Source organism: Odocoileus virginianus, chromosome 6 (assembly GCF_023699985.2).
Source record: "Odocoileus virginianus isolate 20LAN1187 ecotype Illinois chromosome 6, Ovbor_1.2, whole genome shotgun sequence".
Lineage (NCBI taxonomy): Eukaryota > Metazoa > Chordata > Mammalia > Artiodactyla > Cervidae > Odocoileus > Odocoileus virginianus.
This window is the reverse complement of record NC_069679.1, coordinates 22,256,065-22,275,255: the sequence shown is the minus strand read 5'-3', so window position 1 is coordinate 22,275,255 and position 19,191 is coordinate 22,256,065. Positions and strand designations below refer to the sequence as shown.

At 40.5% G+C, this 19,191-nt stretch overlaps 1 protein-coding gene across 7 annotated transcripts in view; it reads right to left on the bottom strand.

The window, feature by feature from the left end:
• The window catches only part of CDIN1 (CDAN1 interacting nuclease 1), a 288,076-nt gene that overhangs the window by 113,570 nt on the left and 155,315 nt on the right, over positions 1 to 19,191 (bottom strand). The window contains exon 12 of one of the 7 annotated variants that reach the window (XM_070468971.1): positions 9,740 to 9,791. The exons of the other annotated variants lie outside the window; for them this stretch is intronic. Coding sequence (XP_070325072.1) covers positions 9,761 to 9,791 — 31 coding nt within the window. The 3' untranslated portion in view covers positions 9,740 to 9,760. The remainder of the gene's footprint in view (positions 1 to 9,739; positions 9,792 to 19,191) is intronic. 7 annotated transcript variants of the gene reach the window in all.

Below are 19,191 nucleotides of genomic sequence, written 5' to 3'. Positions count from 1 at the left end.
GACTATATGACATTTAATCTAAATTTATTTTCTATTCACCATGAATATACAACGAATCAAGAATCATTTTGACATAGTACTGTTCTTTGTTGGTTTAGTCTGTAGTAGAGAAAGCGGCAGGCTAAACACCTGGGGGTCAGTGCAGATGTGCAGTCTCGTGGACTCTATCTTCCAATATGGAAAATTCTAGCATGACCAACTGGAGGTACCTTCTGAGTCAACAGATAAATTACATTATATCACTTCAGTGCAATCAGAAATTATGCTGCATAAATAAAAGTTTAAGGACCTATCTATGTGGGTGACAGAATGTAAGCCAGCCAAATGAGAGGAAATCTTATTGTGGAGAGTAATAGTTTCTGAATCCTTTGTTAACTAACTGCCCCCCTCCCTTAAATAAGATGAGGAAGAGAGAAAAAAGGATATTTAGTTGGGCTTCTGGGGGGCAAGGGGAAGGGCTGTGTAACTACAGAGAGGTCTGTATGGCCTTTTCTGCCCTCTAGCAATTCCAGAAGGGGTCAGCACAAGATGGAGTTTCCTGGGGCATCCCCTCGCTCGTCTTCTCAGGAATTTATGAGACCGTAGAAAAGCTGACTCGAGCAGGAAGTCTGTTATGGAGAGCTTTCCTGGAAGGCAAGACCAATTAACCCTGCCTAAAACAGAAAAAAAGAAAATCTTGAGTCAAGGGGATGAGAGGACCAAGAAAAAAGGCTCGAAGTGAGAAGCGGGACTAAGAAGGTCTATGCAGCTGCACACCGGTGATAGGCAGGACGACACGGGGCGAGGGAGGGGGGCTGTCAGGATGAGGGGAGTTAGAGCAGGGAGGAAAGGAAGAGATCCTCAGATCACTGCTTCTTCATCAGGGTCCGCTTGGCTTGAAGGAGTCTTTGTTCCCTGAGTCAGCAAAAGGATGGGGAGTCAGAATTGCACTCAACTTCAGAACCTAGATCTCGAGCAAACCAGGGGACTCTATTCCCAAAGCGAGCACTGCACGAGAAGATGGCCCCAGAACAGAAATGTTCTGGGAATCACCCAGTTTACCCAACCCAGATGAAAGGAAGAGTGACTCACTGCACAGTATAAGCTTCCATCTGCAATTTAAGCCAAAATTCAGTGGCAAAAAGCCACTGAACCAGCGCTCTCCACTATACTCACACTTCTCTTTCCGAAGGCGCTACTACAATTGGACACTCAGATTCAGAGCTTCAGGAACCAATTCTAAGTTTACTTGTTCTCAAGATTTCCAACTCTGAGCCTCAACTTTTTCTATTGCTTGATTCTATTTCTGTTCTATTTCTAGCTGGGGAATACTCGTTTCACTGCTTGCTTCAGTTCAGTTCAGTCACTCAGTTGTGTCTGACTCTTTGCGACCCCATGAATCGCAGGATGCCAGGCCTCCCTGTTCATCACTAACTCCCAGAGTTTACTCAAACTCTCGTCCATTGAGTGCCATCTAACCATCTCATCTTCTGTCATCCCCTTCTCCCAGCATCAGGGTCTTTTCAAATGAGTCAGCTCTTCACATCAGGTGGCCAAAGTAGTGTAGTTTCAGCTTCAATATATCAGTCCTTCCATTGAACACCCAGGACTGATCTCCTTTAGGATAGACTGGTTGAATCTCCTTGCAATCCAAGGGACTCGCAAGAGTCTTCTCCAACACCATAGTTCAAAAGCATCAATTCTTCGGCCCTCAGCTTTCTTAGCAATGCCTAAAAGGTCATATAAGACAAGCGGGCTGAGATGAGAGGATCTTTCTCCTGTACTCTCAAGCTGGAATAGGAATGCTTTCTTTCTCATCCTGGGCCTCATCTTAGGATGTCAAATTTCACTGCAACTCTGGGTGAGGGGAAACCATTCTTTTTACTCACAATTTTGTACATACATTCAATGTCTACGAACACTGAACCACTATACACAACTAGAACGAAAAGGGCCGGGCAGTCAAACTAACTTTAGAACTCTTCATCTAGGTGGCACTGAGTACTAGTAAAATAGCATCTTTTTCAGGAATACAAAGCATTCCTTGAAGTTTTGATGAACTGAATCTCATCTCAATTTCATGTCTGCCCATTTAAAATCTATTAATACCATCTATATGCTTTTATCGATAAAAATGGAAGGAATGAAGTTCTTGGTAAAAGCAAATACAAAGAAAGCTTGGTTAAATAGTCAACATATTCATTCTGTGGCTATTGATTTAAGGTTTAAAATAAGTAAATCAGTCAGAATGGGTTTCCCTCATCTAGCACTATTACATGAGTTTTAGAGGTTTGTTTATTTTATTGTCATGGGACAGACACATAAAACATAAAAATGGAGGGATTTGGCATTTTATATTAGCAAAAAGTCAAATGCTTTTTCTTGTTCTATCTATGATATGTATTTTTAACCTTTGAGTTGTCCACTCAACCACTCCACAGCTCCAGCTCCTGGTGTCCACAGTTTTTCCTTATTAGTCTAGTAGGTGCTCGTCTCACTTGTCACCAGCTGAGTTATCAGGCTGGGCCTTTTCTACAGTATAGCTGTTTGTTTCTTAAAAGTTTCGGAACTGGTAATTCAGGAAATTAAAACGGGAAGATGTGCTTGAATTGGCTAAACAGCTAACATCCTTAAAACTGTCCTCACTTGGAATGAGGACAGCTGGTGAGAATCTGCCTCCTTTTCCTGCAGACTCATCTTCTGAGTCCCAGCCAGGGCCTCAGCGCCCCTGATGCCCCCCCGCCCCCAAGTCCCTTCAACCCTGCACAGACCGGGAGCTCCTCGAGGGGAGGTGTCTCCTTCATCCTTGGATGCCTGGTACCTGGCGCATGCCGGGTACATGGTCAACAGAACAGTTCTGTTGAATAATAAGCAAAGCAATCCTAGCTCTGACACTAATGAATTTGTCTTGGACAAGTCACTTTGTCTTTCTGAGCCTTTGCTCCCCTATCCGTTAAAATGGTTTGTTTCCTAGGCTCAAAAAAAAAAAAAAAAAAAAAGAATTTGGAAGCCCTGAATAAATGTACGAGATTCCTACAGCTGTTGTTAATAATTACCACTTGGATTTACACACCATTCAATGGGAGGAACAAGAGCCAGTCTTATGGTCTCCACAGTTTTACCATAAGGAGCTTATAAAGCTCTAGTTTCCTTAGAACTGTAAGATGTGAGGCCACACCCACCCAGTTTTCTTGTTCTGTTTTCTATCCCCATCTCCTCCATGCTCCCTCACCCCACCTCACCCCAACCCTAGCTCCAAATCAACACACAGATCTCTTCTAGGTTCTGGACCTTGCTCAGAAAGAAGTGACATTGCTTAGATGACTGTTTGGGAGTTTTTATATGCACGCACTTTCGTTATGTTAACACAATGCTTCTGCAGAATGCACCCTGGCTCTGCTGAAAGTCTGAATTCTGCTGAGGCGACCAAAAGGGCAAGTGGGACCTAATCAGCACCACGTCCCCTTCTCTATCACCAAGACTCCTTATTTACCAAACCCCAGTCCTTTGAAGCACATGTCCTCCTCTGCTCAGCTGCCCAGTGAAAGGAACAGGAGGAGAAGAAAGTCAGCATGAAGAAAGAATACTTGCATATATATATACATATAGGATGGACGTGTGCTCAGTCATGTCCAACTTTTTGTGACCCTACGGACCCTACGGAGTGTGCCAGGCTCCTCTGCCCATGAGATTTTCCTGGTAAGAATACTGGAGTGGGTTGCTATTTCCTTCTTCAAGGTATCTTCCCAACCCAGGGATTGAATCTGCGTCTCCTGCATTGGCAGGTAGATTCTTTTACCACTGAGCCACGGGGGAAGCCCTGTATATTGGATATATACAAATAGATAAATACACATACACATACCACCTTTCTAGGGTTGGCTGAGAGCTGCTAAGCTGTATCTAACAAAATACACTGACCTACCTTCAAAAATGCAAACACAGTAAAACATACCAAGAACCACTGTTCAAGTACTGATGTCATCGTTCCCCCATTCCTTATGTTCAAACACTAGTAACAGAGAATGAGCTGAGTTCAGACTGAATGGTGCCAGAGACTTCATAAGAGAGCATTTATCTAGTGTAGAATGAATAATTTCCATAGATAGCTGAATTACTGGAGAAGCTACACAAGTAACTGAAACTTCAGCAACCCTGGCGCACTTTAGTGCTCTGTGAGCCTCACATCCCCCATGCCCTCAAAGAAGAAAGGCACTGCAGGTGAATCCAGGGCAGGGGATTATTTTTTAAGTGAGTAGAGCAACGCAAACACATTGTTTGCTTTTTGTCATCTGGTTTGTCTTAATCATGAACTAAAAATTCATTTACAGTGCTGTATACAAATGCCATGTTTATAGCAGGATCATAGGCTGCTTGCTTGAAATCGTATACATTAAAATTAAGAACAGAAATCCAAGTTAATGGTCAAAGACAACCAATAACAAAACCACTAAATTCCAGTTGTCAAACATCATTGAATATGTATGTTTCTGGTTTTTTTTTTTTTAAGAGTAATTATTAAAACTAAAGCGATATGAGTGAGTGTTTATGACTTCCTATTGAAAAGCCCAAATTACAGAGCATTCATTCCAGGTTGAAGAAAATCACGTGGCCATCCCTGTGCAATGGCCTAATGACTTTATATCCTCTTGTCAAACCTCAGCAGTTTTATTTGTAGTGATACATGCCGGAGAAGGTTGGAGGTTAAAGTTGATAGGAGGGGCAACAGGAAAATCAACCAACTCCTTTCAGGAGATTACAACCTTTAACATATTTGGGTCTGTCGGCAGTTTCTGCAAACTTTACAAGTCTGTGATTGGTGGTGTTTTTCAAAAACTGATCCTCAAATCAGAGGTCAGATGAACCTAGTAAATGTCCTTTCACTTTGAAATAATCCCAAGTGGTTAATGTACTCCCCAGTTTATAGCTCTTGGATTTTTTCCCCTGTACTTGTAATCTAAAGCTAAAAAAAAAAAGAAAAAAAAAAGAAAAAACTCTTTATTTTTCAAGTATCTGAGACCTTGGAAAAGTGAAATTACTAACCCCCAATGCATGATATGGCTCCAAAAACAAGGAAGCATCTGTTGGAAGAATAAATAAATAAATACAAGAAAGAAGAAAACAGAAAAAAGAAAAACAAAAGTCCCCTTGTGGGAGACAAACTTTGTTTGGGCTCTTGGGCAAGGAGATATTTTATTAATGCACTGGCGGTGTCCTCCAAGAAGTGTTTAGATTCTCAGTAGTCTCATGCTGAACAGAGGGGGATATCTTAACTACAGCACTGGCATCACAAACTAAGACCTAGCGACGACTCAGACCACAAACTAAGACCCAAGCAGGCACATATCCTTGCAGCATCTACTCTCCCTGACTTGGCATACACTGGTTCCCTTAAAGGCAGACTCAGTATTCAGTACTGATAGTTACCTTTAACTAATGTGACTTTTGTGCCAGTCACTACATACATGTGCGCTCACTAAATTCTCATAAGAATCAAGTGCAAAAAAAGAGGAGAGAAAACAATCTGGCCAAGGCCACACTGACAAAAAAGTACAAGCTGGCTGCAAAAGTAGCCAGCTGAGAATTAAACTCTGCTCTTCCTGTCCCATACCTGAACTCCTCCTACTCATCTATATTGCTTCTTTACAGGGCGTCCCCGGTGGCTTGGTGGTAACGAATCTGCTGCCAATGCAGGAGATGCGGGTTTGCGTCCTGGGGTGGGAAGATCCCGAGGAGGAAATGGCAACCCACTCCAGTGTTCTTGCCTGGGAAAATCCCATGGACAGAGGAGTCTGGCGGGTTTCCACAGGATCACAAAAGAGTTGGATACAACTTAGCAGCTGAACAACAACATACTGGTTCTTAGGTTGTAACCGATGATGTAAATACATTCTAGATCGTCCCCCATTGTATTTAAATTTTTAAATCATCACTAGTTGATTTTAATGCACGGTGAGTACTATCCAGAATGCAAGAGAACGAGAAAGACAGTGTGAAACCACCTCAGGTCTTGGGTCAGCATGTGGCTGGAGTTGGGGGTCTAGTAATATCACTGGCTACTAATTGTTAAGAAAAATGTTTTAGGACTTCAAGAGTTCTCTATGTCAAGGAGATTGATAGCAGTTATATAATTACTAAACACTTGTGACATTAAAACAATTCCTACCATAAATGTGAATCCCATTCCTTTTTTAAAAAATTTGCCCAACTCATAGATTACAGAATTTGATGCTGGATGACGACCTCATTGGACCTCAGTTTCTTCATTTGTAAAATGTGATGTTTATCCATGGGAGGTGTTGGCTAGCCGTAATAAATTTAAGTGTGGATTTTTTTTTTTTTATCCCCCTGCTTAATTCTAGTGATTGAGCTCAAAGTTTTTCAAAGAAATAAGAGACATCTACACTTATGAATGAAATGAAGAGGAAAAACACAACTTTAAGAAAGGTTTACTTTTAAAAAAGGAACAGGAGTGGATGAAAATCCTGGGCCAGCTGAAAGTCATGTAGTGCTGCCTCTTTTTTTCTGTGAATCCTTGTAATGGCACATAAATGCTTTAAAAATAAATTGATTTAGGAATGACCCGAAAGGCAAACTATTTTCTCACGTAGAAGGGTATGTCACAAGTGTTATGGGAAGCATCAACTTGTATTTAGAGAGTTTAACAAATGTTTTCCAAACATTGCCACTCACTGTTTGAAGGTGAGGAAACACATGCTGGTTGAAACAGTTTTTTTTTTTAAGATGCACTAACGACTGAGAAACTGCCAACTTGAAAATGCTTTTGTTATTTAAAAGTACATTCCATAAAGATATTTGATAAAAGATGTTCCAATTTTAGCAGTAACTTGGTTTCCTTTACTCACAGTGTCTAAGTGTGTACATACGTATCATATAGATAACAGATCCTTTTGCTTGTTTTTATTTGTTTGCTTCCTTTTAACAGAGATAAAGTGTCAAGGGAAAGAACACAGGACAGCAGAAATCGGAAGCCCTCAGTTCAAGTCTCATTGGAAATAAACTGGACACTCAAAAGGACAAGTGGTTTAAATGCTACTCAATACTCTCGAGTTTACCTGCTTCTGTTATGCACACCCTACTTTCCAACTCAAATTTCACAGCGAAAGACAGGACAGCACAAGTCCCTAGTATCCAAATCTGTTTTGTTTTCCCATCTTGACTGAACTGCCTTTATTCTTTTCCATTTTCACACTTTTGAACTTCAGCAAGAACCTCCCATTTGATCTCCCTTCCTCAGTCTTTCTTATATTTCCACAGCTGAAACAAACAAACAAAACCTCCCACAAACCAAACACCTCTAACTGGTCTTCCACACTGGGGCTTACCAATATTTCTAAATAACAAGTCTAACTGTGTCAGCAACTTGCTATAAAAAGAGCCTATCTGTACTGCCCCAGAGTCAATATTTGAAGTCTATGGCATCATATAAGGTTTTAATCTGGTTCCTGATTGCTGTGTGCTAATCATACTAAAAGCTGTGGGCAGCTTCCATTCTTCCAAGCCTCTGCGCATGCTGTCCCTTCTGTTCAAAACACTGTTCCCCATTCATCTTCCCCTCTAATCTAAGCTGGGGTGTGTAGGAATTAGCCTTCTGCATCGTCATCATATACTCCAGGCATATCTCAGTCTTAGTCCTCTCACGCTGTAATTGCTGGTTTACCTTCCACAATTGCTGCTTACTGGTCTTCATCCCCCACTAGACTCAGCTCATTGAGAGCATGAATTGTATTTTGGGGGAATCTCTGTATTCAGAAGCCTAGGAAAGTGCTTGGTTTATGGCTGGCCCTTAGCAGATTCTGATCAATAATTACCTGAGTGATAGAATACAGTGAATGAAAGGTTAAGACTCTACTTAAAGATATGTCTAGTAGGAAATTCTGTGATAGGCAAATCTCATGCCTCTCATTTTGATTTCCAAATATATACATGATCTTAATCTTTAAGCACATTTTTAGTTTGTGAATATCATATCACAGAATAGGTGCATAATGGAAAACAATGACAAACTGACCCATCTTCTGTAGGGTCCTACCCTTGAGCTGGTAATGAATAAATAACTTAATGTAAATATTTTGGTGATGAAAGTGAATCATTGCTTGTATTATACAAATACTGGGAAAACTGCAATTTTTTTTTCCATTTAGTTTTATTTGAATGCATAAGAACTCTTTGATGTTTAAATTGCATGTATGTGCTGACTGTGTTGTCCATGAGGCCCATTTATCATAACCTGGTCATATATATATATTCTGACGTACACAGACAATAAAAACACAACCACTTATCCACCATTTCTGCTGATCCACCCTTACTGGCTTACTGATGTTATACAAAAGCAGTGGGAAATGATAATATAGGTGCTCAGCTGTTTTGAGGAAGTAGGAAACTAGATACTGTAGCATTCATATCAATAGCCATATACCATAAAAACTTCACACTACAGCCAAAACATTCAATGCTTCTGATCTCACACAGGCTAAACAGAGTTATGTAGAAAATGGCAGTACACTTGAAGGCCAATTTCAAAGTTAGAGTCTCAAGTTTGAAGGCCTCAGACTCAGGGATCTAATTCAGTTCAAGCATTTATTGAGACATTTTGATGCTTTCAAACTGTGGGGCTGGAGAAGGCTCTTGAGAGTCCCTTGGTCTGCAAGAGATCAAATCACAGTCAATCCTAAAGGAAATGAATTCTGATGCTGAAACTGATGCTCCAATACTTTGACCACCTGATGCAAAGGGCTAACTCATTGGAAAGCCTCTGATGCTGGGAGAGACTCTAGACAAAAGGAGAAGGGGGCAGCAGAGGATGAGATGGTTAGACAGCATCATCAACTCAATGAACATGAATTTGAGCAAACTCCAGGAGACAGTGGAGGAGAGAGGCGCCTGGTGTGTCCACGGGGTTACAAAAAGTTGGACACAACTTAGTGACTCAACAACAATAACAACATTTAACCACAGCTGATTGGAAAGACCTTCATGGATCATGTGTTTATGACTTAAAAATGCATTTATTCATTTACTGTCTTTTCCATCATAATATGAACTCCCTAAAGATGGGGCCCTTATGTGTCTTGTCCATTGTTGCATTCCTGGTGCTCCAATTAGACAAGGCAAGGAAGGAGGAATTTTTACTTAACCAGACCATCCGGAGCCACCCTAGGGAGGCTAGGCTCCCCCTCACCTTGAAGGAGACCTAGACTCCAGGATGCATTTAGGAAGAGAGATTCAGATTTACAATAAGGTTCATGAAGAGAATGCTAGCATGGCTGGCTGACATTTGCTCCCCTGGAAAGAAAGCAGAATAATCCAGACCAATGTGTATGGACCACAGAGCTTGGGAGAGGTACATGGCAGCTGTTTTGTCTCCAGCAAAGCAGGTACTGCTCTGAAAAGCCTGCAGAGAAAGCGGGCCTTTTTTGTTGTTGTTGTTAGATTCCTCACTGCAAACATTCTTTTTACAAGTATCAGATTAGAGTGACAAAGACTTTGATTTTTCCCATTAAATAGAAGGAAAGAAAAATGTTTCCAGCGATCCTACTGTCCATCATCTGGTGATGGACTCATGAAGTTCCCAGTAAATTCAGGAGAAATAGAACATCAAAGTTGGCCGAAATTTAAAAAAAAAAGGGAAATATTTCTTTAGAATGAAAAACAAGATATTTAAGGCCATGGGTTCATATACTGTCTCGTGGTTTCTCTTAGGCCTGGGGCAACTGAGGGTGCATATAACGCTCACCTCATAAACAGGCCTCAAGCATCAGAGGGGACAGGAATCCTGACAGCAGCATCTAGTGATGGAGGGGCAGAGATGTCAGAGATGTTCTGACAGCGGCATCTGATTATATTAAAACATAAAAGCTGTATAGTTGGAACCTAATACCAATGAAGAACTCTGGAGAACACAGAATATCTTTAGGTGTTTAGTCCCAGTAGCAGGTTACACACGGACTCAGCCCCTTCCCCTACAACCTTACTATGACAGTTCCTGAATTCTCCCGTTTTAACTTGCTTTAAACTTACCACCTAGCCCCATCTTAGTCCAAGCCATTACTGTTTAACATTAATAACAATAATTGCTAACATATACTGAGTGATTAATATATACAATGCATTTAATTCTCACAGCATCCCTAGAAAGTGCATTTTTGTTGTTTGTTTAGTAACTAGGTTGTGTCTGACTCTTTGTGACCCCATGGACTATCGCCCACCAGGTTCCTCTGTCTATGGGATTCTTCCAGGCAAGAATACTGGAGTGGGTTACCATGCTCTCCTCTAGGGGATCTTCCCTACCCAGGAACTGAACCCACAACTCTTACGCCTCGTGCATTGGCAGATGGGTTCTTTACATTATCTCTGTTTTGCAATGAGGAAAAGGAGGTTCCGAGAAGTTAAGGGACTGGCCCATGGTGTCATAGCTAAGCAGTGGCAGAGTCAGGCTGCCAAGGTGTTAGCCTGGCTCCAGGGTCTACCCTTTTTTAACGCATCACTTTACTGTCTCTTATTTTTAAGTGAATTCACAACAGTACTGTAGTTTTCAGTGTTCTTCCTTTCTGACCTATCCTCTACATCACTCCCACGTAACCTTTTTAAAATGCTGATTAAAATATGGGAGTCAAGGCTCCTCAATGCCCATATGATTTCTCCAAATTCCCTTCAACTTGGCTCCCATATCTCCAGTCTCAAATCTTCTATTTTCTGACACAGTGTATATTTCAGAAAAACCCAGGTACTTACAGTTCCCTCAATACATTGTGTGTTTTCATGTTTTGGCATCTTTGTAACATACAACTGGGTCAGTCACCTAGAAAATTTCTATGCTTTACTTGTGACTTAACTCATAGGCCTTTTCCACTCATTCTGGCCTGGGTGATGGTTCTGTTCTGGTCAGAATCTCCACTGCAAATTCCCTGTTTTCCATCTCCGTTCACTGTACCAGACTGTGAGCTCCCTGAGGTTAGAGGCGGCATGCTTATCTTTAAAGCCTACCTGAATACCTAGCCCATGGTATGTGTTAAATGAATAAACGAATGAGTGTGTGAATGAGGGAGCTTCAGCTATCTGCTTTGAAAGAAAGAAAAATTTTGAAAGAAAACTAGCCTCCATTTGGGAATATTTGTCTGACTTAGCTAACTCTCCAGAAGAAGGTCTCAATCCAAGCATCTTGGGGTCTTGGACATCTACGAAAGTACGAAGAAAATTACAAGCAAGCAGTGTAGAAAATAAAAGCTGATTTGAAATATTTCATATCATCAATGTTGAATTCAAGATCCTGTTTTATTTCTACCTTCTTTCTTTGGCCATTAAAATCTAAAAATGTACTGATTTTTGTTTCATTGTATTAAGAAGCAGTAAAACAAGAGAAGATAACCGGAAATGAGACACAGAAACAGAACTGTTTTGCATAAGCTTAGATATTCTAAGAACATTTATGCATTAAAACACAGTTTAAGGTTAATAGTAGTAAGCATTCACATCTCATTTTAAATCATATTATTCAGTTCATACTGTATTTTATACTTATTAGGTACACATTCTAACTTGTGTATCTACTTAGGTATGTGGTGGTGGCCCAAATAAATAAATCTATGGTTTCATTCATTCCTTTCCTAGCAGCTCACACACACATGCTATTTTTTGTAGGTACCCAGATAAGTTACATAAAACTTTTGACACTTGCTTTTATTTACTTTTTTCCCATGCAATTCAAAAAAGAGCTTTTCCTAGCTTAAATATAAAACTTTATGGTTAAAACTTTGTGCCAAATTTCTAGGTATTCAAAAAACAAAACATATGATGTTGAAGTGCTAATGTTCCCCACCCACACACCAGGACCTCAGAATGTGATAATACTTGGAGATAGGATCTTTAGAGGTAGTGAGGTTAGTATGACTGGTATCCTTATAAGATCAGGGAAGAGGATGTAAAGACAGGGAGAAGACAGCTGTCTCAACACCAATGAGAGAGACCTGGGACAAACACTTCCCTCTCAGCCCTTGGAAGGAATCAACCCTACTGACGGCTTGATCTTGAATTTTCAACTTCCAGAACTTTGAGAAAATACATTTCTGCGATTTAAACCACTGTGCATGCGTGCTAAGTCACTTTGGTCATGGACAACTATTTGTGGCCCTATGGACTGTGGCCCACCAGCCTCCTCTGTCCATGGGATTCTCCAGGCAAGAATACTGGAGTGGGTTGCCATGCCCTCCTCCAGGGGATCTTCCTGACACAGGGATTAAATCTGGTTATCTTAAATTAAGCCTCCTGCATTGGCAGGCATGTTCTTTACCACTAGTGCCACCTGGGAAGCCCTCAGTCTGTGGTATTTTGCTATGACGCCCTATCGAACTAATACACCTAGAGGCTATCATTTTATTTTCAGTGTTGGTACTCTGTAAAGTAAAAACATCTTTACATATATTAAATTATCATTATTTGATGAGGGCAATGAAATAAATTAGTTTTTAATGCTTTTCAGACTCAAAGATTTCTGCTGAGGTAGAAAAATCCTGGCCTCAAAAATACTGAAAGTAACTTGGTTTCCACAAGGGCCCAAGCACGCAGCAGCAGAAGTGCATTCCAGGTTTCCCCACATGTCTCATTTTCTTATGCTGCTATACTAGTTCCTTTTAAGGTCGAGGTCACACACTGGGGCAGCCCTAGAATATATTTTATTGGGTGGCTGGTGTTTTGTTTTGCTATTTTAAAACATGGAGTTAGTTAACACCATTTAAACGTAGGAGACTAAACATGGAAATCTGGATTTTCGACACTGAAGAATTGGAAGACCTGGTGATCCTGGGCCCACTGTATCTCCGTGGCCACAGTGGGTTGAGACCAAGTGGTGGCCTCCCTGTGATGAAACACTGCTGGCTCTTAGCTTCACCACAGCCCCCGCTCGAAGCTGTCTGCCTGGCCCCCGAGACCATTGCACTTTGCCCTCTCTGGTCTAAGGGGATGCCATCTGGGCTTTTCAGTGTTGAGAAGTTTGGCTAGTTAGGAGGCCCAGGCAGAGGTGTTACTTATCTCCATGTTGATAGCTTTGAAGTGGGAGCTCGCTCCCTGTCTCCACCTGACACCCCACCAGTGATGTGATCACCATCTCCTATTGGTCAGGAGTCCACACAAGAGCTCTTAAGAGGCCATTCCAAAGGGAATGCAGTTTTAGATGCAAAATGTGATTCTGTGGTCAAATAACTGTAGGGCTAAACAATGACTATGCCAAAGCCTTTGACTGTGTGGATCACAACAAACTATGTAAAATTCTAAAAGAGATGGGAATACCAGACCACCTGACCTGCCTCTTGAGAAATCTATATGCAGGTCAAGAAGCAACAGTTAGAACTAGACACAGAACAACAGACTGGTTCCAAATCAGAAAAGGAGTACGTCAAGGCTGTATATTGTCACCCTGCTTATTTAACTTATATGCAGAGTACATTATGTGATGAAGCACAAACTGGAATCCAGATTGCCAGGAGAAATATCAATAACCTCAGATAACGCAGATGACACCACTGTTATGGCAGAAAGTGAAGAAGAACTAAAGAGCCTCTTGATGAAAGTGAAAGAAGAGAGTGAAAAAGTTGGCTTAAAACTCAACATTCAGAAAACCAAGATCATGGCATCTGGTCCCATCACTTCATGGCAAATAGATGGGGAAACAATGGAAATAGTGAGAGACTTTATTTTTCTGGGCTCCAAAATCACTGCAAATGGTGACTGCAGCCATGAAATTAAAAGATGCTTGTTCCTCAGAAGAAAAGCTATGACAAACCTAGACAGCATATTAAAAAGCAGAGACATTACTTTGCTAACAAAGGTCCATCTAATCAAAGCTATGGTTCTTCTAGTGGTCATGTATGAATGTGAGAGTTGGACTATAAAGAAAGCTGAGTGCCAAAGAATTGACACTTTTGAACTGTGGTGTTGGAAAAGACTCTTGAGAGTCCCTTGGACTGCAAGGAGATCCAACCAGTCCATCCTAAAGGAAATCCATCCTGAATATTCATTGGAAGGATTGATGCTGAAGCTGAAACTCCAATACTTCAGCCACCTGATGTGAAGAACTGACTCATTGGAAAAGACCCTGATGCTGGCAAAGACTGAAGGCGGGAGAAGAGGGGACGACAGAGGATGAGATGGCTGGATGGCATCACTGACTCTATGGACATGAGCTTGAGTAAACTCCGGGAGTTGGTGATGGACAGGGAGGCCTGGCATGCTGCAGTCCATGGGGCCCCAAAGAGTTGGACACAACTGAGCGACTGAACTGAACTAAACAATGATAACCATGTTTCCTTCCTGCAGACCATCTCAGAGCCTCTGAAATTTCAATGTAGTAAGTCACATTTTCGAAAATCACTTGATCACCCACCCTTTGTTTTGGGGAGCATTTTCAGCAAATAGCATTCAGTGAAACTCTGACCTGAGCAAGTCCTTTTCCCACACAAAACAAAATTATTTTTGCAAAGTAACACAAATTTATTTAGTAAATACAGCATCTTAGATGAACATTTAGAGAATATAAAAAAGTAATAATGCATGATTTTTCATTTGAAGTATTAATTTCTTCATTTCTATTGGCTATAATATGTGCAGAGATGGCCCACACTATGGATCTTTTAAATTAAATTAAATTGGTTTGGCAATGGCAACACACTCCAGTACTCTTGCCTGAAGATCCCATGGACGGAGGAGCCTGGTGGGCTACAGTCCATGGGGTCGCGAAGAGTCGGCCATGACTGAGCAACTTCACTTTCATGCATTGGAGAAGGAAATGGCAACCCACTCCAGTATTCTTGCCTGGAGAATCCCAGGGACAGGGGAGCCTGGTGGGCTGCTGTCTATGGGGTCGCACAGAGTCGGACACGACTGAAGCGGCTTAGCAGCAGCAGCAGCAGCAGCAGCAAATTGGTTTGGATAACCCTCAGTAATCAAAATGGAAATGAGACAATGCATATTTATTTCTACTTGGCCCTAAGATGCCATCTTCTGCCCCAAGACATCATTTTCTGCTTAACTTCAGATTTGCTAACATTTGGAATATTTGCTTATTTAAGTTTGAAGTTTGATACTTGGCAGTAATAGTTAAAATGCATGGTACAGTGTACACTTCTCATAAACTGTTTGGTAAATTAATTGTAACAGCATTGTTTCCAAACCTATTCATAGCATATAAAACAATACCAATAGTTCTTCTTAAAAAGTTGGTATTATTTCTCTCAGAAACTACAGGGGGTTTCCTAGTAAGACAAGAGCAATGAAGAGAGGAGAAAGCCTATTTTCTTATAATTGTAAAATTGAAAGACTGATTATTTCTACTATAAACACATTAGATTTGAAACATTTTGTCCAAGTGTCAGAAGCTTTGGGAACATCAAATGCAGATAACACGAACAATCTGTACCATTAACATTGATATATGAGACATATATGTGTGTGTGTGTGTGTGTGTGTGTATATATACATATATATATATATATACACTTCAAAAATACATCAAACTTGTTCAAAATAAACCTAGTCATTTATTCAACAAGTATTTATTCAGAACTTGTTACATGCCAGGCACTGTTCTTAAGGATACAGCAGGAAATAAAACAGACCAAAAACCCTGCCCTTGTAGAATTTTAATTCTGATGGAGTAAATGAAATAGAGGAGAGTATACATCATGTAAGAAGGTAAAACGAACTATGGAGAAGCACAAAGAAAGGAAGAAAGATGGTGGTTGTTGGGGAGGGTCAGTGTAGGTCTGATAAAGTGATCTGTATCTCACTTTTGACACTGAACCATGTATTCACCTCAGGAATGTGTTTCATGCAAGGAGAACATTCACTGCAAAGAGCCTAAGGCCAAAATGTTACCTTGTAAGTTTGAGGAACAGCAAAGAGGCCACCAGAATGTCTGCTGCAGAGTGAGTTTGAGGAATGTGATAGGAGATGAGACTATAGATGAGACTATAGAACTATGGTTCTCCAAGGAACCATGTGGGACTGCAAAGACCAATGTATAGATTTTGGTTCTTATACTGGGTCAATTGCGGAACCACCAAAAGGTTTTTTAGCAAAGGATTAACATGATCTACTTATATTTGATTATTTGGATGCCATGCTGAGAAAAGACTTTAGGAGGGTGGGCATGTAAGCAGGGAGACTAGTTATTTCAACAGTCCAGAAAGGACATGACGGTGACTTGGACCAAGTGGAGCAGTGGAGATGGTGAAAACTGGTTGATTCTGGAGATATTTTTGGAGGTAGAACCAACAGGATCTCTAGAAAGATCACAAGTGAACTATGAGGGAAAGAAGCAAGAATGATCCAAAGATGTTTTGCCTAAGTGAATGGAAGGCTAGAGTCATCATTAACTGGGATGGGGAAAACTTTTAGGGGCATCTGGAATTCAGATTTGGCGTGTTGAGTTTGAGATATCTAACATATATCCAAGTAGAGATGTTGAAAAGCTAGGTGGATTTATGGGTCTGAAGTTCAGGGGAGAGTAACATTTTCCAAATGCTCTCAATATGATTTTAGCTTCAAATGTAATACTTGTTTGCTTCAGTCTAGACTCTTGATGAATCATTTCATTAGAATAATTTAGAAGAAGGGAAGGTTAAATAAAATGGGCCAAAACAGGGAGAATATGGGCATTGGATCATGCAAGAACAAAGTCATACAAAAGGACATTGTGGGGTACATTTGTTTGATTGGAATTATGTTGGTACATGGAGCAACATCTAGGGATAAGGCTAGAGAGGCAGCAGGCAGGCTGAGGAGCCTGACTTCGCTCTGTAGGGAATGTACAACACTGAAAATTCGAAGGAGGTTCAGAGGTGCCATGCCTCCAGGCTGTCAACAGCAGGAAGCCCCCTCCACTCCTAGGTTTGAATGGCAGAGAACAGGAAGTGGACACCCAGAGCTGAGAAAGGAGCTGGCTGGGGAGGACCGCATGACGGGGCTGACGTGGTCGTCACAGGCAGTGTATCTGAGGGACCCGAAGGAGAAGTGGCTAGGAGAACAAATACCTTCCTGGCACTTCCTCTGAACCCCTGGATCTCCTGCCAGCGCCTCCCCACTGAATGGACCCAACAGGAAGCCAGAGGGCAAAGGAGTCTGCTGAGGGTCAGACTCCCAGGTCATGGGGCAGAGTGACGTGGGATGGAGAAAAACAGCACACAGAGGGAAGCATCACATCAGAGTCATGCCCTTGGAAGATGGGTCCAGCAGCATCGTGCAGCAAAAAAAAAAAAAAAAAGAAGAAGACAAAATAAGAAGTATAAAGTATGGGAGACTAGTGCCTTCCTGCTTCTGAACTGCTCAGCATGCCAGGCATGAATTCAGTGCCAGGTCCAGCTGAGCAGGTGTAAGGAAAGACATGCTCAATTAGGAATGAAAGAATATTTAGGCAGGTGTGTAAGCTGCTGCTCCTGCTATGCAGAAGCATAACCTGGACATCAAAGCAGCACCCACAGGCATCTTCAGAGAGATATTTCTGAAACAAAGCTTGGGAGAATGTCAAGATCTTCAGCATGAAGTGGGTGTTGATGTAGAGGCCACCAGCATGAACGCTGTGACAGAGCGAAGAAAGAAGCAAGTCAGTGGCTCTAATGCACAAGCCAACCAAAGCACGGGCAAACTTCGTGATTCCGGGGAAGAGAGAAAACTGAGGAAATAATAAGGAACCATCTTCATGCGACACACGGGAGAGAACAGGCAGAAACCGAAAGAGGGATGGGGTGGCTTGATGAAGTCACGCGAGGTGGGGCTCTGTCTTCTCAGAGAAGCACAAAGCAAGGTTTGGGGCTGAGAAGAAAGACAGTGGTGAATGTGACAGGAGGAGTTTAGGGGCCAGATGAATAAATTTTTCTCTCAGGAATGTTAAATGGACTGCAATATTGCAACATGTGCCTCCTATGTAACAACTAAATCTGTGTCCAGGTGGTACCATTTTTTCACAAATTTTTCCTCAAAACCTCACAATTCGTTATTCTGTTCTGAATAACGATCTCTAAAAGAATTAAATTCTAAAAAGGACTGAATCACCTGAGTAGCAAATGTTCATCATTTGTAAATGAACTAATATTGGGTGCTTGCAAATGAACATCAAGTATAATTAATTTCAAATGAAATGATTAAACAACACAAATGTTAAAGGGTGTGGCAAAGGTATATTAAAGTAACATATTTAAACTCCAATATAAAATAAAAAGTTAAACAAAATAACATATCTGAAATTGATTTGCTAGGAGCAAAACATGGAATGTTCACTTAACATGTCTACTTATCACTTATCATAGTCTACCAATTAGAAATAATGCATATGACTATGCAAAGATCAACTTTAAAATTTAAAAGTACAGAAAGAGTATATATGTTCTTTTAAATTTTAATGTTGATCATATAATATGCATATATATGTACATATATATGTCTTTGGTAATTTTATTGATTTAGGGAATTAATCTCATATAAAAATGATTTAAAACAGTTAAGTGTGTGGTAAGTATATACTAAGATAAGCATATTTAAAATAATTGATATGATAGAATCATAACATGGAAATCCTTACTTAAAATGTCTTTACTATAGCCTACCAATAAGAAATAATATGTGTATTACCATGCAAAGATCAACATTAAATTTTAAAAGTACAGTAAAACCACATATCTTTGGTAATTTTAGTGATTAATGCTTTAATTAAGAGATGAGGTACATGCAGACATATGCAATAAACTGACATAATTCATCATATTGCAAAGAATAACATGATGAATGCATATGTATACTGTGAATTATACAATGCACATGCAAATCATATACTCATTATCACGCAGAGGCATTATTTTTCCTATAGTCAAAATGCAACAAATCTTCAAGTACTACTCAATCTACTGCGTGACTATTTAAGAACAAAGTAGTCTGTGGTATCTTCTATAGAATAATAATTTAAACTGAAAAACTCAATTTAATGGAAACACAGAGCAGACATTTTTAGTGGGTACATCTCTGTGTGAGTTAAACTGGAGACCAGTCCCTGTACTATGTGCATCTATTGTTCCATAATGTGATTTTAAATAGAAGTCTAGGCACTGGAGATTTTAATAAGGTCTTTTAATAAATACACTGCCAAATTAATCTTTTTTTAAAAAATGTTGAACAGTGAATACATTGGTCATTGACTAGATGGAA